Source organism: Euprymna scolopes, chromosome 34, assembly GCF_053919585.1.
Source record: "Euprymna scolopes isolate OS-2025 chromosome 34, ASM5391958v1, whole genome shotgun sequence".
Classification (NCBI taxonomy): Eukaryota; Metazoa; Mollusca; class Cephalopoda; order Sepiida; family Sepiolidae; genus Euprymna; species Euprymna scolopes.
Window position 1 is genome coordinate 33,912,807 of NC_136515.1, and position 27,035 is coordinate 33,939,841.

Sequence of the window (27,035 nt, forward strand, 5' to 3'; positions counted from 1 at the left end):
CGCAGCAGCCCGATCTTCCGGTCCTTGAGTTTAGCGACTATTTGGCCGACTCTCCCCGCCTCGAGGCGGCTAGAGCGGCTGGTTGCGAGGGCCGGGTGATGGAGCGGGAGGTCTTTACTGCGTTGAAGCAGGTCAGCTGTGACAAATCGCCAGGACTTGATGGTCTGCCATACGAACTGTACTTGAGGCTGTCGCCCATGTTTCTGCCTCTTCTGACGGATGTGTTCAACCATTGGTTTGCTCAGGGATCCATCCCAGGGCAGGTGACCAAGGGAGTGATCACATTGCTGAAGAAAGGTGACGGGCATGGAGGGGAAGAATTAGATGACTACAGGCCCATAACTCTGCTAAACACAGAGTTGAAGATTTTGGCCAAGGTCCTGTCGAATCGGCTGCAGGTTGTTATCGACGAGTTGGTTGAACCGGAACAGAACTACGCTGTGAAGGGGAGATCGATTCAGAACAACTTGCACCTGATCCGCACGATCCTAGAGGGGGGAATAGATGACGACACGGAAGCCGCGCTGATCAACTTAGATCAGTCCAAAGCTTTCGATAGGGTCGACCATCGTTTCCTGGCATCTGTCTTAGAGGCCGCCGGTTTTAAACCGGACTTTTGCAAGTGGATCTCCATAATGTATCGACAGCCTATGGCTGTCGTGCAAGTCAAAGGAAAGCGCTCGAAACCCTTTGTTATCTCTCGGTCGGTTCATCAGGGTTGTCCGCTGTCGCCCCTGCTTTATGTCCTGGCTTTGGAGCCTCTTCTCCGCAAGCTGAGACATGGGGAGGCAAATTCGGCCCTGCGCGGAATGGCTCTGCCTGGCGGCTCAGCTGCCAAGGTATCCGCGTTCGCCGATGATGTCACGGTCTTCGTGTCGGGCTTCAGAGACATTGAGGTCGTGTTGGAGGCACTCACACAGTACGAAAGAATCACGGGGGCCAAGATAAACCGCAACAAGTCGGTAGGACTGCGGTTGGGCGCATGGAGTGGCAACGCAAACCTCCCTGCGCCCTTCAGCTGGACAGATGGCCCGGACCGGGTCTCCAGCTTGACAAGAATTGGTTGGAGGTACGGTCAAAGGTGGAGGCTGCAGTCAATTCGTGGCTTCCTAGGAAACTTTCCTTAAAGGGTAGAGCTGAGGCGTGTGCCACTTACGTCTTTCCTCTCATCCTTTACCGACTGGCCGTACTTCCCCTGCCTGCACAACACCTAACAGCTCTCGTCGAACTCTTGTCCTCACTTCTTTGGGATAGAGGATGACCAACCGTGGCACCCCGTGGTTACTGCCGCCTTCCCCGACCTCATTCTCGACCTTTCCATCGAGAGCTGTCGCAGGCCGCGGGGAGAATCTGCCTACATGAAAGAGTGCCGAGCCGCGCTAAAACGACTACCAAGGTCCAGTGACCTTGTGACTGCTACCCGTAGGGAACTCCACAGGGATCTAGTGAAGGGGGCCGCCGACGACCCGCTATGCGCGCGTTTGGGGTGGCAGCAGAGTGAGATCCGCTCCGCGTGGAGCTAGGTTCGAGTCATCTGAACAATTCGGAGTTCTCTCTGACCTGGCGATTGGCCCGAAATGCACTTCCACTCAACAACATACAATGCAGTTCTGGGTTTTTGGAGTCGCCTGATTGTCCCCGTTGTGGGACAACGGCCGTAGAAACTACGGATCACGCTTTCTTCGATTGCCGCGAACTCCGCCAGTACTGGTCGTATGTCAGCGGAGTGACGGCTCGCATCGATCCTGAGCATCCTCGCCCAATTACTGTATCCAATGTTGTGGACAACGTGAGGCCGCCGTGGGACCGGGAAAGACAAATGGTCTACGTTATGATCCTGGCCGTGGCGAGAATGGTGATTTGGACGTCGCGTCTGCAAGGTTGCCGGGGGGTGTTGTCTTTTTCTGATCAAGATCTGATCGCTTTCTTTAAACACCAACTACGGGTGAAGATCAGATGTGATAGAAGAAGGCTGCATCGCGCGGCATTTGACAGAAGATGGATACATGTGGCAAGTCTGTGTGTACGAAGAGGAGCCAAATTTGAATACGTGTTCCCCGCCTAGGTGTGGAACGCGCAGTTCTGTAAAGTAAAATTAAACAAGTAGCCTCTCAGCTAGCTGAGTGTGTGTTCGATCCCTCCCCGATTAGGAAGCCTCCAAGATCCCCATCCCCTCTGACCTGCAATTTTTGTTTTCACCCCTTCCTCTAAATTTTACCCATCTTGGAGAAAAAGAAATACAAACTAACCTCCATCCCTTACCCACAAAAATTTCTTTTCTCCATTCACCCCCATCTAGAGGGCATCCCCACCTAGAGACTGACCCGCAGAAGCAAGGTTCCTTTTACAAACCTAGTGGAACGGGCAGTCTATCAACTAGACGGGGTTGGGAGGGTCCTACTAATCACCTTTTGTTTTTTCTTCCCCCCGCCCTCGACACAAATGAATTATTGTACCATTTTATTGTTATCTTTTTTGTTTTTACACGTCAATAAAAAATGTTTTAAAAATTGGGAGTTAAGTAGGACGTCCCCAAATATGAAAGGGTGAATGCGGTATTATGGTGAAAGAAGATACTAGCTGGGAGAAACTTTTGACTTTGTTCAGTTCTGGAGTGACAAGGATGACCAACGACCCCCAAAATCCCCACTTTTGAGTTGGCCATGTGCCTAAGTTTTTTGTTCATCGTTGATTTTGACTGTATTTTTTTAACATGATCTTACTAAATGCTGTACTTATGTTGTAACTTTGTGATATAAAGTAGGGGATCACTTTTCTGTATTAATTTAATGTAAAATGATCACCCACTTTACAACCAGTCAGTCTCAAATCCATTCAAGTCATTCTCCAGATCATTCAAGTTGCTTTTGAAGGATTCCAGTTATTTTTTAAGCATTCAAGTGATTCTTAAGGTCATTCAATTCATCTTTAAGTTCATTAAAGTCATTCACTTTTTATTTAAGTCATTTCAGCCCATTCTTCGGTCATTTTAGTTTATCTTTAAGAATTTCATGTCAGTCCTATATTTACGCATTCATTCATTACACGAGAGCACGCAACTAATGGCTATCGGCCTTGTTCTGTCTACACAGAATTATTTTTTCACGCTAGAAACTTACTAAATTATTTGGTGCAAAGTTTTGTTATTTTATGGTTTGAAGTTTACAGGGGAAATAACTACGTTTCTAAAAACATAGATGTTGGAAATAATAATTCCAAATAAATTAAATATGTTATCAATATGATTGTTATTTAAAGTTGATTAAATAACAATCTTAAATAGAATATTTAAAATAATGCTCTTGCTAGAAACATTAAGTAACATACAGCTATTTAGTAAAATCGATTTTCCTTACTGTAAAATGCAAATGAGGTGACCTCTTAATTGTATATTTTGCTAGAATAGTACTATATATAGAAATAAATGAAATAATAAAGTAAAAGATCTTTTGTATATATTAATCAAATTGTGAACAAACAGGAATACGAATTTGTGTGTGTATATCTCTCTCTCTCTCTGTCTCTCTCTCTCTCTCTCTATATATATATATATAATATATATATATGTATATATTGTCTTTGTTCAGTTCTCCACTTAGGTCACAGAGTTTTGTAACATTGGCATTTTTTAAATATTACACCCAAATTTTGCAAATAAACACTTATAATATTTTGCAAATATTACAAGTGTTTATATTTTTCTCCAAAATTTTCTTACGACTGTGGTGTATTTCTGCATTGCGCAAGCCTTCTAAATAAACTCTCTATATATTGCAGACAATATTTCAAGAAAGCTACACCACTCTCTTAAGTGTAAATAGTTTGTAAAAATAGCATTGACAGATTTTTTGATCTTTATAAAAGGAACTTTTTGTGTGTGAATTCGTTCCTTAGGAACTCTGAAACGGCTGGGCCAATTTAAAAAAAAATTTTACACAAAGATACTTGATGTGTTTAGGAGTGTTTTTACGTAGTTTTTGTATCAGAATGTGTCTTGTAAGTATAGAAAACTGAAAATTGAAACCTCCGATTAAAGAAGGAAAGCCAATCCATTTTTTAACACTTACATGCAACTTAACATCACAAGGGCGTTTGAGTAGTTTTATCAGCACACAAGCAGAAAGGCATAGTCTATAAAATTAACAGTAGGTTCTTTGATAAGAAATAGGTGCATTTGAAATGAATTCTTCTGTTTAGAGTACAATTAAACCATTATATTTTAGTTTTGCATTTGAAAATTTTATTCAAACCATTATGTAAAAATAATTTTATAAAATCAATAGATTCACTACAGTGCAATATAGACTACAATGTATTGTGGATTGTCACTTTGAGGAGGCATGTGAAGCTTCCTCCTGGTACACCATGATGGGTCCCCAACTAAAGTAGGCAGTCAATCAATTTGATTAAAAAAAAATGGATGATTTCACTGATTTCAATGACAGTAAAAGTATGAGAAAGTTGAAATTTGTTGATCCTCATTCAATCCTGGACAACGTTGAGTTTCCCTACTAGTCATCATATAAAAGATGGATTACATGAACAGTATTGTGAGTGTTCAGATGAGATTTTTTAAAGGAATCTGAACATGCTGGAAGTTATACTGATATGTTGAAGAAAGGTAGAAATAAAAATGTTTAAAATGTAATTAAAACAAATTTTTAATTACTGTTGAAATGGGATTGTATCTTTTTCTTTTTTGGAGATGCCAATATTGGTATAAATAAATATGAAAATTTCTGCATTTTTATTTACCTAAAATCTTTTTTTTTTCTTTACTACTAGATACCTGAAGCCAAATTTGACGTTCCAGAAGTTTCTATAATTTTCAGCGACAGTGGACATCATCTCAGTCAATCGAGATCCTCAGTTGTTTCCTGTCCACCCACCACGGGTACCAACTCCCACCATCCACCCACTCTGATTACTCCTGCTTATTGTAGTTCTTCTACTCCAATTCAAAGCAGTGCTGTAGTTTCCACTACACCCTCAACATTCCACCAGCACTTACAGCAAGGTAGCCAGCCCCTACCTCCTGGCTATCCACCCAATCACAATCCTAAATTTAAAGGTTATAACAATCAATCGACATCATACCCCCCATTGGGAAGAAGCAACCCAGAATCTATTCCACTTAGATGTCACTTACCCCAACAAGCACCTTATGCAGCCCATCATGATTTATTACCTAATATGTATCTTGAGCAACACACTCCTTCAATCTCAGGATCCTATCCTCGCTATCCTTACCCTCCTTCCACTTCTTCTGTTCCATCTCAAATTATTACCCAAGGATCCTACAATAATAAAAACACACCACTTCATCAGCAGAATTCTGTATTCAATAACTTACCACGTTTGGCACCTATTCCTTGTGAGGGATACCCTATTAAGTCTCATATAGGCCCCCAGCCAGTAATGCCAGTGCCACCAAATGCCAGGTATCCAGTGCGTCCTGAAGTTTCTAGATTTCCATACTGCCCAAACCAAATGACCCCAATTGGCTCCATTGCTAGACCCTCTTATCCGAACAACACAACTGCCCCTCATGCAAACTTCCAACCTCAATCAAATGTTTATCAAATACAGAATCAAAACCCAAATAATTCTGAAAGACCTCAAATGGACAATGCTTACTATTACAGACTGCCATTTTGTGCAACTTCTCAGGCACCAAACACATCCACTGAATCTACTCTAATTTATAGCACAGAAAATACTCCAAATGCATACAAAATTAAGTTGGGAAATAGCATAGATAAAAAGGTATCAGAAGGATCACCTGAAGATATCAACAGCTGCCGTGCTAGCAGAGATAGTGGCTTAAGTGACAGTCCTGATTCTGGTCAAGATCTTGAAGTCCAAATGTCAAAAATACAGTGGGAGAATGTTCCAGTTGAAATTTACAATCTTCTCATGCAGCAAAGTGCACAACTCCGTGATTTGAAAGCCCAGGTGCAGCAACTGAAACTGTCGCAAGAATCCAAATATGCAAGTGACTCGACCAGTCCATCTACTATGTCCACCGGTGTTGGAACCAGTCCATGTGATGATACACCAACATCTGTAAAGAGGCACGTAATTACTTCCATCAAATAAACAGTGATGGGGAGGGCCAATCTATAATGTGTATATTTAATATCTCTCTTTATCTTGGAAGCAGTTAAAAAAAAAAAAAAGCTCTACACCCCTTTGATTTTCTCAAATTATTTTTATAAGATTTTTGAACTTAAATTTATTCATTACATTTTCTTTTTAATTATATAAATTATTAATTAATTAATTTAAATTTTAAAAATATATTATGAGGAATCCAATGATAATATTCATTCCACATTACAGAATTTTATAATATATATTATATAATAAAGTCGGACATCCCAAAACAACAAAGACAACATGTTATTATATTTTATTTACAACCGGAAAAAATAAGAAACAAATGACAATGTGTGGGTCAGGGCTAGATGTATAGGTTTACTCACAAGTTCTGATTCATTCCTAAGTAATTTTGGTGCTGTTTGTCTTACATAAAAAAAAATCAATAATGTAAAATACAAAAAAAAAAATTCACTAATGTAAATTAAAACAAACAACTCAATAATGTAAAATTAAATAAATAGAAAAATCAATACTGTAACATTCAATAAATCAAAATAATCAATAATGTAATATTCAATAAACAAAATAATCAATAATGTAATATTCAATAAACATAAAAAAATCAATAATGTAATATTCAATAAACATAAAAAAATCAATAATGTAATATTCAATAAACATAAAAAAATCAATAATGTAATATTCAATAAACAAAATAATCAATAATGTAATATTCAATAAACATAAAAAAATCAATACTGTAATATTCAATAAACATAAAAAAATCAATAATGTAATATTCAATAAACAAAATAATCAATACTGTAATATTCAATACACATAAAAAAATCAATACTGTAATATTCAATACACATAAAAAAATCAATAATGTAATATTCAATACACATAAAAAAATCAATAATGTAATATTCAATACACATAAAAAAATCAATAATGTAATATTCAATAAACATAAAAAATCAATAATGTAATATTCAATAAACATAAAAAAATCAATAATGTAATATTCAATAAACAAAAAAACTATATTGTAAAATACAATGAACAAAAATTCAATGATGTAAAATTCAATAAATAAAATTTAATTCTGTAAAATTTAATTCTGTAAAATTCAATACTGTAATAATCAATAAACAAAAAATTTAATAGTGTAAAATACAATAAAGAAAATTTCAATAACTTCTTAAAAAAGAATAAAATGGTTGTAACGTCAATCACTTGAACTTTTTGATATTTAAGTTTTAATACCTCTCTTCTCTCTCAAAATGTTATTCAGTTTCAATCCATTCTCGATCATCCAATGGTGCCCATTTTTATGGCATAAACTGCATATTGTTCATTGCTGTGAAAAGCTCATCAAATTTAATCTAAGTTCAACAATGGACAAAATATGGCTTCCATTATTAACAAAAATGAAATTTTAAGTGAAATTTTTTTTTTACTTTTTCTATTAAAATAAAAATATAACAAAATTATTTGAAGGCATCATTTCCCATCGTCACGTCTTGAAGTAATGTTTAGAGGCAAAAACCAAATATGTGCTTCTAAACAAGATATTAATTTTACAATATTCTCATCCATTATCCACCTTGTCTTCAGAAATGCCATATTAAAATTTTAATTTATATACAAATTATTTTGTGTTGTTTTAAAGTTAATAATTTGAAAAATATTTGATGATAGAATATATATATATATAGATATAGATATATATAAAAAAACGATTTTACATCTTACAGAATGTTAAAATTTAAATTCTGTAAATATTTTTGAGTATTTTGATTTTAGTTCTTAAAGTTATTAATATAAATCAAATGAATGTCTTAATTTTTCTAAAAATATTTTTGAAAATATGATTTTAGAACTTCAATTTATTCATTACATTTTTCTTTTTAATTAACTATTTTAGTTAATTAAAAAGAAAAATGTAATGAATAAATTGAAGTCCTAAAATCATATTTTCAAAAATATTTTTAGAAAAAATTAAGACATTCATTTGATTTATATTAATAACTTTAAGAACTAAAATCAAAATAAGCAATTTGAATTTAAAAAATTCTACAAATCACTTATTTGTCATAAATATCTGATCATAATTTTATAGAAATATCAATCATTATTGCATTAGTCTTGAATATTACATTTTTAGATAATAAAGTAAAAAGAAAAAATTTTGATTTGAGAATGGTTTTCAAATTGTAATATTAATAAGAAAGTTGGGAGCATTAAATTGTCTAATTTTCAACGTAAATATAATTTCTTTATTTTTTATTCAGATATTTAAATCAAAATTTGAATAACATCTTTAAATGAAGTATGCTTGTTAACAAAATTGATCATCAATTGATCTTATTGCAATTTTTATTTGTGTGTTAAATTCTGAGTCGCTACAGAAAATAAATTTTTTTTGTCTTTTAGCTATTTTTTTCTTTTTATTTGTTGCAGTAATAAGACATGTACAGTTGGTGTAAATACATCGTTCGACTATCCAGATGCAACAGAATCACATAGCCATGTGGAAAGAACTCCCACCCATGCAGTTAGTTTACAAACATCTCTTATGAATTTTATACCTACTACTCAATTGGGACAAGAATCTCAAGTTGAGGATGCTCCACAAGAGGAAATAATGCTTTCAGCCAAAAGTATAGAATCTAAACAATGGTAGCTATCTTTATATACATTTCTATCACTCTTAATATACATTTCTATCACTCTTAATATACATTTCTATCACTCTTACACAATAAACAAGAATAAAAGTCTCCAATCGCAATCAAATAGAATTAAAACAGCAAATATAGCATGTATCACAAGTTAGTTGAAAAAAAAAGTATACTACACTACCTCCACCTCCTAAAGGAAGAGGTAATACCTAGGAGGATATCATTACAATAAAACAGATACTACACTATTCCTCCTCCTCAAAATAATAGACAATATCTAGGAGGATAGTGTCATAACAATAGAAGAGATACTATGCTACTTCACTCTTAAAAAAAAAAAAAAAAGGTAATTCTTGGGAGTATAGTATAACCATCCACTTGAATTGAGTATTAAAATATAGTATAGTTTCTACAGTACACAGACAGATATCAAATTTCCATTAGTAATAAATATGCTAGTTTCAGTATTTGAACAGGGCTCAATACAAAGGTTACAGTTTTTAAATAATTGGAATCAAAATGAATGTGTGATCTTGTTGAGCAGTTTCTTGGTGTCTGTAAGATGTTCTCTTAGACCTTGGCAGCTTTTGTGACTCATATTAAGCATACTGCAGATTCAGCGCTTTCTTCATAGTTGCCACTCTGATGTCCTTGACAATGTCTGCATTGCCTTGCTGGCATCTTGCTGCACCCTTTTTTTTTTTCTGAATTTTTTCTTGAAAGATCTGCTTCTTGTGCATCCTTTGAACCAAATATAACTTAGTGTTCGCTCAGTTTTCTCTGGAGCATGTCAACAGCCAAATAATGCCGAGCATTGCCAATAAAATTATAACAATGCTAAATGTAGAAACATCAACAGAAAAAAAAAATAACCTACCATAATTTTTATTAACTGTGGAGAAAAGTTTTTATTTTTGTTAAATAAATGTTAAGCAATTTTTTTTTGGTGCCAATTGACTGGGAGTAGTTGGAATCTTTTTTTCTAATGCCAAGAAAATTTCCTTAGGAAGATCTTTTTTTCTCAGACTTTTGGCTGTCATCAGACAATGGCAAAGTGGATGGAGAAGAGGTAACGAATATGTAAGGAAGTTCTTCACCAACCGGGTAGTTTTCGGCAATGTTAGTTGGACTCAGACCGGTGTGACTCGTCTGCTGACGTTATGTTTGCATCGGTTGAAAACAGACTCGTCTATCTCCACCGGATGGCCTGGGCCTCCTATCTGCCATGGATTCCTGAGAAAATAATTCCAGCAAATATTTTGCAGGAAATTCTTCCAATTGACTAGTGTGCGCCGATCCCAACCCACATTCGCACTGGAGGGTTTTTTTCGTTGCCATCTCGAATGCTCACAGGTATATCAGTTTGATAATGCACATGATTTTCAGCCATGATTTTGTGAAGAAGGTCCCAGTCCAGATTGCTGTCCACTGTCGACATTTAACATTAACTTTTTGCTAGGATGCACTCATGACCACAGGTTGCACATTTTATTAATTTTGCCGTTAGTTTCCACTGTCGACAAAAAAGATGTCCAATTCATTTTTTAAATATTCTCTACTCTTCCTGACTTGCACGTAAGAAATGGTGGATTTTTTTTTTTCCTCTTCCAATTGGTATCCAAATTCTCATCTGCTGCTTGGGCGTGCACACGTGCGTCAAGTTGAAACTCTGTGCGCGATGTTGTGATTGGCTGATCACCATGTTACATCAGACAGCAGCTAAACTGTTGACGTCGTGTTCCAGGAGAAGCTGAGCTGAATGCTGAGGAGTTCTAGTTCAAAGGATGCATAAGTACTGATCTTCCTAAGATTTTAAGATTTCTTTTCAAGTCATACATAAGCCTTTCAAGTCATACATAAGCCTTTCAAGTCATACATAAGACTTTGATATTTTGTGTATCTGTTTAACAGATGTTTGCAGCACTAAATTCTAAGGTTGCTTCTGTATCCTTCTTATCCCATATCACTATGTCAGGTTTAACAACTCTGTTTTTTTGGTCAAAATGCTTGCTATGATCCTTCTTGCTAGCCACTACTTGTGCAATTCTATCACAATTATCCAGTTAACATCTCACCACTTTCAAATTATTTAATTGCAGTTTTTTAATCTAACATGAATTATATGAATGATGATTCTAAGAAATATTTCAACTTGTTAAATTTTTTAAATCTTACATATTTGATTATTCTTATTTTTTTCAGGCAATATCAGAATGAAAATGGTTCCTTCACAACAAATATGCCATATTTTTCACCTGAAGATCTCTCGGCTGTGGCTCGACGTCTCTCCGTAGACCAAAAGTCTGTGGAAAGCTTTCAGTCTGAAATGGTTGTGGATCTACCAAGTTATCAAACATCTTTGTTGCAGTGAGAATATTTTTATGATAAAACTATTCTGCTCATTTTATCATATTAGTTATTTAAATATTTCTTTATCAAAAAGAAATACTCAGATTCTAAACATTTTAATTTCTGTATTGGACACACTTGATAATTTTATATAAAAAAATTACTTTCCATCTGGTTTTTAAGAGAAAACTACAGCATTCATTGAAAGTTATTTAAAATATTAAAGTTATCCTTTGTCGTATTATCAAGTTGATGAATATCTAAACCCAAAGAAAAATGACAGAAATTAAAATTATAAGTGTAGTTTGTTTTTAAGTTTTTCTAATTGAGAAGATAAAAGATAATGGCGAACATTTGGTTGCAATTACAATAAAAATAATGTCAATCATCTTGCGTTTCTCTTGTCAAACTTTGGAATCTTTGTCAATCAGCAACAACTCGCGACCTAAGTAATAATCAATTCTAAATGATAGTCTTCTAGAGGTTAAAGGTTTAATCCTCAATACTAAGAATATAATTATTAATAATTTTAAACTTCTACCCATTTGTAGTTTGACATAAAGAGACCAATCTACCCTTGATGAATTAAATAAAATGTTCAGTTTGAAATTCTATAGAGATTCCCTAAGTTCAACAAGATACATCAGCAGAAGGTCAGAGGTCATAATCCGTCAAAACATTTTGAGAATAACATACAAGAATAGTAATTTGAATAATCCAAATTCTGCATTTATTTCCAATCATTAGTTTAGGTGTTTCAAGTTAAAATTATGATCCTTGTCTTTCATAACTCTAGCGTTGGTTTTTAGTATTCAGTAATATTCATAACTTTTCTGTAAAAGAGTTTAGACAAACTTGTTTTTAAATGTAAGTATAAACCAACCAAAATACGTTTAGTAGCTAATCTCAGAAATTCAAGCAAACATTAAAATAATTCTTGGTTTCTATTACAGTTCCACAGAATCTCCTAATACTGACCGACTGCCATCATTGTCTTCCTCTCACAGTCTCGTCAGTGCCAGTATGTGTGCCAATGTACGCAATGTAAGTATTTAATCACAAATTGGATGATAATTGTAACTAATAATAAAACATCTTTTATTTAATATTTTATTTAATATAAGGGTTGTCCTGGGTATGACCTTAAAAGACATCTAGTAATGAGGCCCCATTTAGGGGCTGTGGGAAATGCGGACTTGCCCCAAGTTACCATTGCTCCCGGGTCCACTTTGGCTCAGAGGTGTAATATCTGTTAGGACATCTGGTGCTAGCAGATCACGCTATCTTTCCTTTTGTTTTTTCGGGTTTGTATTACTGTACACATAGATTCGAAAAAGTTGTCAAAAAACAAATATAGAACAAATAAATGTTATCAAAGGCAAGATAAGTTACTTTTCTACCAAACTGGATATATTTTTTGTGTTTTTATTCAGTGTAACATGTTTATTCAGCTCGAAAAACATGCAGTGTTTACCGATGTATTGGAAAATTCAAAATGGCAGCCGACTCTCTCTCGGAGAGGGTAAGTTTGGGAAAAGGTATTATAAATAATAAACTAGACAAAATACTGTTAGAAAACAACCGAATATATGTCAACTTATGTCACGGTAACATATATTGAGCGAATTTCTAACAGTATTTTGTCTAGTTTATTATTTATAATACCTTTTCCCAAACGTACCCTCTCCGAGAGAGAGTCGGCTGCCATTTTGAATTTTCCAATACATCGGTAAACACTGCATGTTTTTCGAGCTGAATAAACATGTTACACTGAATAAAAACACAAAAAATATATCCAGTTAGGTAGAAAAGTAACTTATCTTGCCTTTGATAACATTTATTTGTTCTATATTTGTTTTTTGACAACTTTTTCGAATCTATGTGTACAGTAATACAAACCCGTTTTTTCTTTCCCTTTGCAAAATTCAATCATGTTCTACAAAACAAACTAAACATGATAAACAATATTGTAAGATAATAAGAACTTGAAGCATAAAAACATTTTCCAAAATTGCTGGATTCAGCATTAAATAACCCCAAAAGGATTAATATTCCATAAAACAACTAAAACAAAATATTTTCAATACTAAAAAAAATGCTTATACAGCTAGAGGTACAAGTGAAAATTGGAATGACACAGATGGAAATCACAGTGGGAATGAATATTTTTCTATAAATTTATAAATAATTTGGGTTAAACATTGTGTTGCTCTCTGATGAGACGTCCAGTATCGTGTAAGAGACAAATAAAATGCATGGGAGTTCATAAACATACCTTATTATTGAATGCAAATCATAATTCATAACAGTACATTTGAATCCCACCGCGTGTTCAGTCTTCTTGTGACTGAGCCACTTTCAGATTGTCTCTATGGTTGATTTCTTGCTCTGGAAATCTCAAACAGCAACCAAAGGAAAAGGAATATTCTGAATTTGAAGAAGGATCAATTAAAAGTTGACTCCGCTTTCTCTAGTGAGGGAGGGTATAGACATGTGGGATTCTAGTGATTTTAAGTCAATTCTTTACACATACTATTTGCTCCAAATCTTCCTTACGAACTATCCTACCTCTCTTGCTCCCTCTTTCGTTGAGCCATGTGACATTACATCCACCTTTGACCATAGTAGATCAAGGTGACGTTTGAGTGCATACTTGCTGATCCTTGTTTCCTGTGTGTGAATGCTCTTTTTTTTTCTTTACATGGTAGTCACCACTTATCAAGGCCGAAAAGGAACTCGGGGATAAGGGTTATTGCGTGTATAGTAATCAATGGGATAATATCATAGTAATCGTTAGTAATGGAGATTTGATAACGTGTCTTACTTAAGAGGACAGTTTATCAGGAATTTGTTTATGTTGGACTTGAAGACATCTAAGTTGTAGTCAGGTGGGAAACAGGCAAACGGAAGAGAGTTCCACAGGCGTGCTCTTCTAAGAAAGAAGCTTTGTTCATGGAATCTTCATTTTGATTTAGGCACAGATAAAGAATGGGGAAAATTATTGACGGTGGTTTAGCTAGACGGGTGTTTTTCGTGAAAGATTGGCGAGGGGGGACCAGAGATTGGAGCTCAGACAAGCACTTGCCATGGAAATAACGATGAAACAAAGACAGGCTTGCAATGTCCCTTCTGTGGGAGAGAGGTTGCAGGGAAGAGAAAAAGGCATCCCCCACTAAACCACGAAGTCTATTTTGTACTCCGTCAAGGCAGGATAGGCTGTTTTTAGTAGCTCCTGCCCAGATGTGGTAGCAGTACTCCATCCTTGGATGTACTTGGCTTTTATATAGATAGAGAATTGCATCAGCAGTGAGATATCTTCTGGAGCAGTAGAAGGATCCTACCATTTTTCCAGCGACCTTGGCAACAGACCTGATATACGTGTTTCATTTCAGGTCAGGAGTAAAGGTCAATCCCAGAAGCTTATCAAAACATGGAGCCTCCCCTAGGCGAGAGCCATCCATTTCAATTGATGTCAGATAGGGATCAGTGTTGATGATGTAAAGATAGGAGTTTGGTTTTAGATGCATTAAAAGTAACCAGCCTCCTCTTCCCCTACTGTACCACACACTCAAGATTAGAGGAGAGAGAATCAGAGAACTTTGTCATTTACGGCCTTTGTCCTTCAAACTCAAATTATTAGATGAATATTAGTGAACATACCCTTCACTATGTAGCAACCAGTCAAGCAATAAAATAGATTTACTTTAAAATTATATTAAATTAAAATTTAATAAAGTTTTTTTTTTTTTTTTTTATAAATCTCATACAATGCTGAAGCAATAATAATCTGAATGTTTTTAAAAAGAAAAATTTATAATTTGATTGTTCAAATTTTATAAATTTCAAAGTAACAACTTTAAAATAAGTGATTAATTATTTGTTGATTTTTTTTTTTTTTTTTTTAGCAAACAGACAGTGAAAGAGATACTGATGATGACGACAATGGCCATGGTAACCAAGAGGTTCTTGCTAATAAACCTGAATGCTATGATGAGTTGATTGTAAGTTTGACATCTCAATCAATTTTTAATGTTTTTCTTTATAGTTACTACATTTACATAGAATAAATATTAAAAAAAAAGTATTTGATGTGTCAGAAAAATTCAACTGCACTTTTAACAAAACCAACAAACACAAATGAGCTTATACAGAACTACAATACTCGTTTCAAGACTCAAACAGAACAGCTTTGCACTGTTTGTAACATAGTGTATATAAGTGCATGAGAAAGTATCAGCAGCAGCAAAAGATGACTGGCTTGCGAAGAGATTAGCAGCAGTATTCGAAAAATCGCATATGCAAATTAGTGTGTGCGAGAATATAAAGGATGAAAAGGAGAGAAAAATGCACCATGTGCAAAAACAAAGTTGACATCAAAGAAAATGGATATGCAAAGTAAAAGGTGCAAATGGGCTAGTTGTGACCAGCATGTAGTCGGAAAAAAGAGAACGTGTACCAGATGAAAATGGACAGGTGGTAGCGAGCGACTTTTTAAGTGGTGTCGAGATGGGAGAGTAACAGTAATAAATGCTTGTGCAAAAAATAAAAATAAATACATTTAACCTTACCGTTATATACAAACAAGAGGAAATAAAAATCCAGTTTGGCATCTTTTCTTTTTTAACACAAGTATTTATTACCATTTTCCTCTATCTCACCACCTGTCCATTTTCATCTGGTACGCATTTCTCTTTCTTCCGACCATATGCTGGTCATAGCCAGCTCATTCTTGCCTTTTACTTTGTTTCTTAACCTTTCTCTTCTCATGCACACTTCCTAATTTGCATATGTGGCTTTTCAACTACTGCTGCTTCACAAGCCAGCCATCCTTCGCTGCTGCTGCTATTTTCCCATGCACTCATATGCACTATGTTACATATTTTTATGTACCTTTTCAAATCTTAAAATTTACATATGATGTTACTAAAATTCATATTTAGAATCCTTATTTCAATATAAAGTATCTAAAATTTAAGATTACGGGGTCTTTAAATTTAAATTCTGAAAGTTTTGCTTAGTAAATGTCTAAATACTATGGATTGAATTTAATGTAAATCTGAAATATTCGAATTTTCAAATGGGAGTTTGTGGCTGTATTATGCCCCTAAAATCTTTAAAATATTCTAATGAAACTGAAATTTTTAAATTTATATCCAGCACTTATAAAAATTTCACAAAAATTGGAAGTTTTTGAATTTTTACAAATTCACCCTCTACTTATCATGTATACAGAAAAATGAATTCAACTAAATGTTGCGGCTCTACGAAAGGGTCATACCACGGCCACCGAGAGTAAGAAGAAGGCCTATTAACTGAAAAATGTCTGCAGGCAATGTAGGTAAGATTTGTCAGACTGTCAGTACTATATGAGGGCCATTTGAAAAAGAGCAATAAAACATTTTTAAAAAGAAAAAGGAACACAGTTCGATTAATACTGAAACTGAACTTTATTCAGTATAAAATATAAATATTATCTATGTAAGATTAAGTAATTTTAAAGCAATATACAATTTAATACTGATAAAACTGAATTATGAATTTAGGGGACAAACAATTAAAGAAACATTAAACAAATATTTTTTGGCCTTCGGATCAGTGTAGTATCTGTTTTAATGCTACATTTTACCTTTTCTGTCTTCGGTCAGTGGAGGAGAAATCATTCATGACTGAGATTATTTTTGTTACTATCCAGAGTGCCCCTTATTGGGAAGCTGGATTTTCTCCACAAGATTATATGTTGAAATATTTAAATAACTATTACTTTAAATACAGAAATTATATTTAAAGTTTTGGTTTTCTGTTCTTCTATGTACATTTTTTCCCATGTTTTTCATCAAAATGTGTAGCGTATTAGTTGTCTCACAAGCCATCCAGTGATTGCTCACTGGCAGTAACCTGTGGTGTTCCCTGGAGACCAAGTGACAAGTCTCCCCAGATTTCCAGCGTTCTCCACCTCTTGAATACTTGTGCAGATGATTGCATGTTATCGCAACAGCCATTGTCACTGATTTCTCGTTGGCATCGGCCATTGGGGTTTCCTGGGGTTTGGGTGACAAAATGCCTCCCCAAGGTACCAGATTTGAACTGCACACTTCCAGTGGAGATTTGGTCAGTACTCTCTCACCTCGGTCTTTCCATCCTCCCTGACCCTTCACAACTAGTTGATGTGGTGTGGCGCCAGTCGATGTCATCTACACCAGTTTTTTTATTATTACTATTATGATAATAATAAGGGTGCTTGTGCAGTGTACGAACATGTATTTTAAATATTATTTTCAAGTTAAATTAAATTTTAGGTTTGTATTACTGTACACATAGATTCGAAAAAGTTGTCAAAAAACGAATATATCACAAATAAATGTTATCAAAGGCAAGATAAGTTACTCTTCTACCTATCTGGGAAGGTTTTTAGTGGTTTTACTCACTTTAAAACGTGTAATCGCTTCGAAAATTATACAATGTTTATCAATATATTTTAAAAAGAAAAATATTGGTGTGTTTGTAACTTATCTTACCTTTGATAATATTTATTTGTTATATATTTGTTTTTTGACAACTTTTTCGAATCTATGTGTACAGTAAAACAAACTCGTTATTTAAATTATTTACAGTTAAAATGTTATAAAAAACAAAAAATTGAAATTTTAAATATATTTAAAAGAAATGAATTACGCCCTGTGCTAAAATATTGATAATTCACCAATCCTAAAAAAAAAAAAAAAATAACACTGCCGTGAAAAATGCTTACTTTAAAATATTTGAAAATACTCAGTGAAAAGTTTTATTTATTATTAAAAGAATGGACTGAAAAATATTATCTAAAAATTGGGGTTTGTATTACTGTACACATAGATTCGAAAAAGTTGTCAAAAAACAAATATAACATGTAACATGTTTATTCAGCTCGAAAAACATACTGTGTTTACCGATGTATTGGAAAATTCAAAATGGCGCCCAACTCTCTCTCTTTAACATGGTAAGTTTGGGAAAAGATGCTATAAATATAAAACTAGACAAAATACTGTTAGAAACTCGCTCAATATATATCACCGTGACATAGGTTGACATATTCGGTGGTTTTTTAATAGTATTTTGTCTAGTTTATTATTTATAACTTTTCCCGAACTTACCATGTTAAAGAGAATTGGGCGCCATTTTGAATTTTCCAATACATCTGTAAACAATGTATGTTTTTCGAGCTGAATAAACATGTTACATTGAATAAAAACACAAAAAATATATCCAGTTTGGTAGAAAAGTAACTTATCTTGCTTTTGATATCATTTATTTGTTATATATTTGTTTTTTGACAACTTTTTCGAATCTATGTGTACAGTAATACAAACCCAAAAATTGTTTGTTTTGCAGTAAAAAAAAAAAAATAAATAAATAAATAAAATGAAATATTCGACTTTCTCCAATAAAAATAAAAGTTCAAACACGAATTCACTTACAATATTTTTATTAAAATTATCCCAAATGTGCAATTATAATAATTATTTTCCGAATGAAGAATTGTTCTTTTTCTTTAGAACATACATGGACAATCGGTAACACATATTGGTAGCCATATTTTTTTATGCCTGTTAGCATGACCACGTGGTTGAATACCGGAAGCTGTCTATACCCACAACTTAATTAGGAAGTGACGTTACACATCGGCCTTCTTTCTCGGTAGCCATGGTCATACGGAAAGATGCAAACTAGATGAGTAGACACACCTTCCTATGAGCAGACAGGGGAACGGAACTAGTATGCGAGTGAAGGTGCAGGCCTCTACTGAGCAGTAGGTCTAATAGTCTTGAGAGGAGGGACTCGACGATCTTCAGGTTACCAATTCCTTCCGGCTCCTAAAAATGCGCTGCTTTCTTTTCCACAACATGAGTAGCGACAACCAAATTTCTGATGTTAACTGATGACTAGATTCCACTTAAGCTTTAACAAAATGGTATGTCCCATTCCAATATATGTATTATTATGTAGAATATTTACAAGATGACCACAGCTTCATTTGGTCCAACAGATATCCCGCTCCCCCCAAGTTAATATGAAATTTGGGAAAATGACGTGGAAAAGAATGCGCTGCTGGTTACACTCTGGAACAATAGAAAGGGGTGTGAGTAATTAATATGAGGGGTACAAGTACAATACTATCTATCTCCCTCACCCACGGCGAGTTTTTTGCGGGCATGACAAAAAATTCTGAAGAAAATCTGTTTCAACTATTTACACTGTACAGGTATCAGTGAATTTTACTAGTGCTGGGAGCACCGGCTGCGCGACCTGTTGCCTGGTTGAGTCTCAGCGATACCGGGGGCATTGTGCGATGCCAGTCGGCGTAAAGCCTTGGGAGGCTTCTTCGGGGTTGTGTGTATGGCAGATATATGGAGAGGCCGTATGCGTGGCATCTACATTCTGCATGGGAAGACTAATATGTGTTGACTCTGCTGTATGTGCAGGGTCTCCAGCTGTCGGTGTGGCTGTGTCTACGGCTCTCTCAGGCGATGGGCCAGGGCTTGCGGGTGCGCCAAGGCACTTATCTTCCTTACCTGATGCTGATTCAGGGTTCCTTGCTGGAACGTTAATGGTAGGTTTTCCTAATCCGTTTGAGTGGATGACCGCATCCCTGATGATGGGGCTGAGGGACTCAATGATATCTTCATGTGAGGCTGCTTTAAAGGGGGTGAACTTATGAAGATGCTGGCGGTTTCGCAGAGCTAGTCTCCCAGAGCCATCTATCTTCACGACATATTGGTGGAACTGCCTGACCTCTACAATGGTGCCTGTCCTTTCCCAGCGCTTTGGATGATTGCCTATCAGGTTCTGTAAGTAGACATGATCCCCGATATGAAGAGGAAGCAAGGATCGAGTGTGTTCCCTCTATTTCTCATGCTCTCGGGAGTGTCGCTTTGCAAGAGCCTTTTCTCTGTTGATAAGGGTCTCTGTCCATGTTGGATGAGGGCAGTACCGACCCATGGGGATGGGGATAGGGTCACGGATAGGTCTTCCGAAGACTATTAGAGCCGGAGATGCCTTAGTCTCCGGGTCGATTGAGTTCCGATAGATGAGCATGGCGCGCTGGAACTTGTCTACATCAATAGACCCACTTGCAGATGTATTGTCCATCAGCATGCACTTGACAGTCTTTACAACTATCTCAGCTCTGCAGTTGGTGTGAGGGTTGGCGACTGAGGTAAGATGGTGGTGTACACCCCATGAGCGAAGGAATTCCTGCGTCTTTCCAGCTGTGAACTGGGGCCCTCCATCTGAGGTTAACTCTTCAGGTACTCCAAAAGTCACAAACACTTCCCTGAGGCGCCTGACAAGACCATCTGCACCATTTTCTGTTCTAAACGCCATTGGCCAGTTGGAGTACCTGTCAACGACTACTACGTAATCGTGATTGTTGTGTGCAAAATAGTCGCAGGCGATCTTCTGGAAAGGATACTCGGGGGGCACCAAATCAGATGGTGGCTGCATGGCATTCGACTTTGCAATCCTATGGCAGCTAGCGCACTGGTCCCTGATGCGCTGGATGTCAGTGCTGATGTTTGGCCAATAGACAGTCTGTTGCCCGGGCGCACATGACACTGACTCCTTGGTGGGCTGCATGCAAAGCCTCCAGAATCTGTGAGTGCAGTGCTGTAGGAACGATGACACGGTTGCCTGTCAATACCATACTGTCTATGTTGTACAAGCTACTAGAGATGCGATGGTAAGGGCGCAATGCGGCTTTCATCTGTCTGCAGTCTGATGGAAAGCCTTCACGGATGAACTGCTGTAGCTCCTGGAGGTCCGGGTCAGAGGATGTAGCTTCCTGCAGCATGGTCCATGTGACAATATTAGTTACGGTGTACAGTGTGCTGGACATTAATGCTAAAGTGGAGGCATCTTCTCCGATATCCACTGGCTCTTCTGGTTTGTAGTTAGTGATTGGGGTGCTACGGGGTGAGTAGCGTGATGCCGCGTCAGCACCAAGGTTACGTTTTCCAGAAATGTGGATGATCTTGAACCTATAGGCAAGAGTCTTCTCTTTTAGGTTGAGCAGGCGGCGATTGTTAATCTCAGTGAGGGAACGGTCATTGAGGAGCCCAACCCGTGGCTTGTGGTCGGTAGCCACTGTCAGATCCTGACATCCCTGCGTGTAATAACGAGTTTGATGCAGGGCATGGACAACTGCAAGGGCCTCTCCCTCGATGGGTGCATAACGTGACTCTGCAGCATGTGTGAATCTACTTCCTACCAAGCAGAGCTTCCACCCTTCCTTACAGCATAGTGGAGTTCTTCCGGTGCAGCCGCAGTACTTTTGCATCATCAAGTACCCGATGCCAGTGACAGACCAATCAGTGATAAGACAGGTAGGGCGGGATGGTTGAAAGAGGCGGACTGCTTCCTTGATCTCTTCAACAATCTTGGTTTTGGATTCTTCGAAGATATCATCGAGTTCTGTTGTCCACTGGAACTTATTTGATGGCTTCAGCAGATGACGGAAGGGTTGCATCCGCTTGGCCATGGAGAATGCATACGCTGCTTGGTTGACCAATCCAAACCAGGCCCTGGCACTGGTGATGTCCATAGGTTTGGGAAAGTGCCGGATGGAATCTAGGAACTTTTCTGACAGTGTGACATTGGTGGGAGTAATGTCGAGGCCAGCAAAAGTAACCGTATCTTGCGCAAACTGGAACTTTTTTGGGTTTAGTGTGATTCCATTTCTGGCGCACAGGTCTAGCCACTCACAGGCCTGGAGGAATGCTTCCTTAATTGAGTCGGACCACATGCAGGTGTCATCCACACACTTAACCTTGTTCTTCACATTTGCGATGATGGAGCCAAAGCGGTGATTGTAGGCGTCCCCGCTGGCCAGGAATCCCTGCGGTGCCACTCTGTAGCGATATCGACCCCATGGTGTTATGAAGGTGGTGACGTGGCGGTATCCCTCTCTGATCGGGACAGAGTGGTACCCGTTCCAGGCATCCGTGACAGTTTTCTTCTTGTACTGTGGGACCCGGTCAGCGAGGTGAAAAGGGCTTTCCACATGATGGGTTTGTCTGACGGAGTGGCGGTTCTGTGGCTGCAAGTCCACTGCCCTCCTGGGGGAGCCATCAGCTTTGGCTGTAACCACCATGCGGGAGCACCAGGTAACTGGCGTATTAGGGCTGACTCTCTCCAAAACACCAATGCTGACGTCGCACTCCAGATCCTGGAACACCTTCTCCTGCCAGTGTAGAGGCACCAAAGCTGGCTTGTGGATGGCGACTGGCTTGGCGTTAGGGTTAATGTGAAGCTCTAGCGGAACCCATTTCATCATTGGCAGTGGCTGGTGCTCACATGTATTAAAGGCTGTAGAGGCGTAATAGTCTAACAGCCACTGCTTTGGGGCAGGCACATTCTCCTCTGTGCCTGATATCCCATCCGGAAGTGCCGTAGGGATTGGAGGCGGTGAATCTACACGCTCAGGGCATGAACACTGCTTTACTTCCTCGCCTTCCATGGCAGCAAGCATATCTCCCGCCCATCTGGCAGGCACAATGGGGAAGTCAGGGGGTAGGGCTCCCAGAGCTATAAGAGCTTCCCTGCATAAGAAGGCTATACCTATCTTTCTCGATATAAACACTTGCTGTTTAGTGGTCCTCAGTGCACCAGTTGTATCGGTGGTTAAAACTTCAACAAAGATCCCACCTTCAACCCCAAGGTCTTCTTTGATAGCACCATGCATGTTCAACTGAACAGGTGTCATGTCATCCTTGCTGATGCCCATGGCCAAGGCAGACCGAAGCAGGATGATAGAGCTCTGGCAGCCTGAATCTGCCACCATGGGGATGTCAATTGAGGTAGGATTCGATGATTTAAGGGGATAGCCCAGTTCGTCATGATCTGTCGGTAGCGGTGTGAGTCTGACGGTTATCATAGGGTGTGGTTTAGAGGGTCTTGCGACCCATTTACCGTCATCGACATAGTGCTCGGCTGCTGTTTTATTTTGGGTGGCACATAGCTGGTCATACAGGAATCCGGCTTCGTCCTGGATCTGAAACGTGCCTCTGCTGGCTCTTGGCTTCACTTTGGTGTTGGGATTTTGGGGGCACCACCGTGAGTTCTTATCTCTATGACCCCACGTACCACAACTGGTGCATTTGCTGCAGTTAGCGGGAAAGTGTCCTTTTACTAAGCACCTGTTGCATGTGTTAGACCAGGCAATGCAGAGTTTAGCTCTGGAGTTCCGGTCGTTATTCTTCCCATGCCATGACTCCCCACAAGCCCAGCACCTGCCTGCCTCGTTGCCGGGAGAAGACTGAGCATGGCGGGGTTTGCGAGTGGCATGGCTTACAGCGCTTATGGTGCTGGTGGAATCCCCAACGGCTGCCCTGGTCGCTTTGCCTTGCTCTTTCTGGGCGATATAGGTGACAGTTTCGTCCAGTGTTCGGTCTGTTTTTGGGTCATCTAAGAGGTCAGACATTATTTCAGGGTCGGCAATACCTCGGATTAGGTTGTCCCTAACTATTTCATTGCTGTAATCATATATGTGGCCACAGTTAGGCTCTTTACACTTTGCCGTGTACTGACACAACGCGGCTTGACCTCGGAGGGTTGTAAGAAAGGTCCTGATTGGTGTACCGGGGGCCTGTGTCAATTTGCTCAGCTTGATACGATGGACAAGAGTGCTCTCCTCCCTGACTGCCAGCCGCTTGATGGCAGCAAGTAGGTCTACCTCAGCCATTTTTGACACATCTTCGCGTAGGTCTCTCAGGAGGTCATTCATTAAATCCTGGTCACAACAGTGGAACAGTGCTGTGGCACACATTGAATTAGGTATGGCCATGCCGGTTTTATACATGGCCCACTGTCTTGTGAATGCAGACCATTGGTCGGGATTGCTACCAGCGCCGATGGACGGTGATTTGAGTTTTAGGGTCGGGATTGGGGGTTGTGTAGACTGCATTGCTGGAGGTGGGTGGGCAGTTCACGCATGCAGCGTCATGGCAGCAGCCAAAACACTGGAGAGGGATTCAGGGAGTGATTGGGAGGTCCAGGTACATCCTGTGACTGGGCATGTGAGCTGAATAATAGACATGATTGTATTGACAAAAGTGTGTATTCAGCGGCGCATAGATGAGTAGACACACCTTCCTATGAGCAGACAGGGGAAAGGAACTAGTAGACGAGTGAAGGTTCAGGCCTCTACTGAGCAGTAGGTCTAATAGTCTTGAGAGGAGGGACTCGACGATCTTCAGGTTACCAATTCCTTCCGGCTCCTAAGAATGCGCTGCTGGTTACACTCTGGAACAATAGAAAGGGATGTGAGTAATTAATATGAGGGGTACAAGTACAATACTATCTACAAACAACTGGCTGGTGCTACCAGATCAGGCTGCCCTGTGGCTTCCTGAGACAAAATGCACCTACATTGACGTTTTTTTTTTTTCTGGTCTTTTTTGTAAAACTTAATTATGTTCTGCAAAACCAAAAACAAAAACAACAGCCTTTCTCCCTCCCCTTTTTATTTTTTTCCTACCCTACTCCTGGTCCTGGATATGACCTTAAACTACATCCGATGGTGAGGTCCGGCTTACGGGCTTGGGGAGTGTGGAGCCACCTCTTAATTGCCATTGCTCCCAGGTCCACCCTGACCCGGAGTGGTAGTACCTGTTAGGGCCCCAACTATGGGTTAAATAGAAACAGATTATAAAAAGGAAAAGAAACAACAAAAAAGAAAAAGAAAACAAATATATTCTATTAAATTATTATTTTTTTTTTAATTTTTATTTATTTTTTTTTTTTTTGCCCTGTCGGTAGGGCATGAGAACAAACCGACTGCCCCCCTGCAGAGGGTAAAAATCCCTCAATGGGGCAACCAGTTAGCCGTGGGTTGCTACCCATAATGTCTTAGGATGTGATCCTGGTGATTGAGTGAACCTAGACCAGGATACATAGAAGTTTAGGCACCGCAACACATTACTTTGGCCCTTACTTCGACTAGACGGGCGGTCGGAGAGGCCCGATCCGACCAATCGGCCAGTCACGCCAAGCCCCACCATATATTGCCCATTCCAAAAACTCACTACTAACACAACACATCCCCCCCTCTCCCACAAATAACCCTACTCCCTAATATATGATGGAAAGCGGTGGCTGAGGGTCAATCAATTAGGTGTGAATATCGATGACGAGGCTGTAAACCCCTCAGGACTGCTACAGATCCCATAGCAATATCAAGAGAGAACAGATAATCATTATGATATCATCAAAGTCGGTTATATCATCATTGTATCCCTGTGGAGGCTGGGCGAATGGGTTTTCCCCCAGGCTCTTCCCAAATAGGACTCCAAGGTGGGTGGGGAACAAAGATGACGAAAAAAGAAAACAAAATATATGGCTTATTCCTCCCAAAAACCACCCAACCACCCAAAGAGAACCCACTCTGATGTCTCTGACATCAGTAGCTCTGAGGAAGAGACGATAAAACCAAGGAACTCAACATTCGTAGTAATAGAATCAATAGAGGAAACTCCTTTGAGCAAACTATCACCTTTTAAAATTGAAAGAAATCTTAAAACTTTAAAACCAAAGTCTATTAAAAAACAATTTAACGGCCGCCTACTAATAGAAACCCATAACGAAGAACAAACTAAAGAAATATTGAAACTAAAATTATTTGAAAACATCAAAGTCAAATGCTACAGACATCCAACCCTAAATACCTGCAAAGGAGTAGTGAAAAGCCACGAACTTGCACTTTGTCTCTTGGAGGAAATCAAGACAAACTTACAGAAACAGAATGTGTTAGATGTTCGTAGAGTCCAAATCAAAAAAAAGTGAGAAAATCGATACCAATACATATATACTAACTTTTGATTCCCTCACCATACCCAAAGAAGTGAAAGTTGGACATATGAAAATAAATGTAGAAATTTATATTCCAAACCCCCTCCAATGCTTCAAGTGCCAGAAGTTTGGACACCATCAAGATCGGTGCACACGATTACCAGTGTGTGGAAGATGTGGAGAAAGTGGCCCACACATTGACTGCAGAAAAGATTTCAAGTGTGCCAACTGCCTTGGAAATCATGACGCTGGCTCTAGATATTGTGAAATATGGAAAAGAGAAAAAGAAGTGACCAAACTAAAACATATAAAGAATATATCCTACCCAGAGGCCAGGAAAATCATTGAAACTAAAACATATGCAGATGCAACTAAAAAAAATACTCCAATCAACAATCAAAATGGTCATATACATGTAACGGATACAACTGACAAGAAAATTGATGTCTTAAGCAAACTAATAAAGGAAATGAAAGAACTATTCGAAGAAATGAGGAAAATGAATAGTGCAATGTCTGCAACCAATCCAAGGATAATATTAAGTAAAGACACTACTGAACCACAAAAAGAAACAAAACCACAAACCATTTCTACAAAAACAACCGAACAACCATCAAACACATCACAAGCCAGAAAAGAATCAAAAATCCCCCCAGACAAAAAAAACAAAACAAACAAAAACAGGAAAAGAAAGATCCCGATCTATATCTCGAACAGGGACTCCGACAGAAAATAGATTTGAGGGATTGGAGACGATGGAAGTTGAACACAATTCCAAATGATGAACAAAATATTACAATGGAATATCAGAGGGATAAAAGCAAACCAAAATGAACTCACATTATTAATAACAAATATGAGCCCAGCACTTGTCTGTCTGCAGGAGACCTTTCTGAAAGAAAATAATACCATCAACATAAAACACTACACATCTTACAACTACATAAATAAAGATACGGACAGAGCTTCTGGAGGCACATCAATACTCGTGAAGAATGAAGTCCCTCAAAGACAAATAAATATAAACACAAACTTGCAAGCAATTGCAGTTTCAGTGACTCTACATAGAACTATAAC

General features: G+C 38.1%; 1 protein-coding gene across 7 annotated transcripts in view; it reads left to right on the forward strand.

Annotated features, from left to right (window-relative positions):
* The window catches only part of LOC145259169 (uncharacterized), a 167,533-nt gene that overhangs the window by 107,436 nt on the left and 33,062 nt on the right, over nt 1–27,035 (forward strand). For all 7 annotated transcript variants that reach the window (XM_080116907.1, XM_080116903.1, XM_080116906.1 and 4 more), the window contains 5 exons: nt 4,786–6,074; nt 8,569–8,787; nt 10,992–11,156; nt 12,092–12,182; nt 15,044–15,139. In XM_080116907.1, coding sequence (XP_079973033.1) covers nt 4,786–6,074; nt 8,569–8,787; nt 10,992–11,156; nt 12,092–12,182; nt 15,044–15,139 — 1,860 coding nt within the window. The remainder of the gene's footprint in view (nt 1–4,785; nt 6,075–8,568; nt 8,788–10,991; nt 11,157–12,091; nt 12,183–15,043; nt 15,140–27,035) is intronic.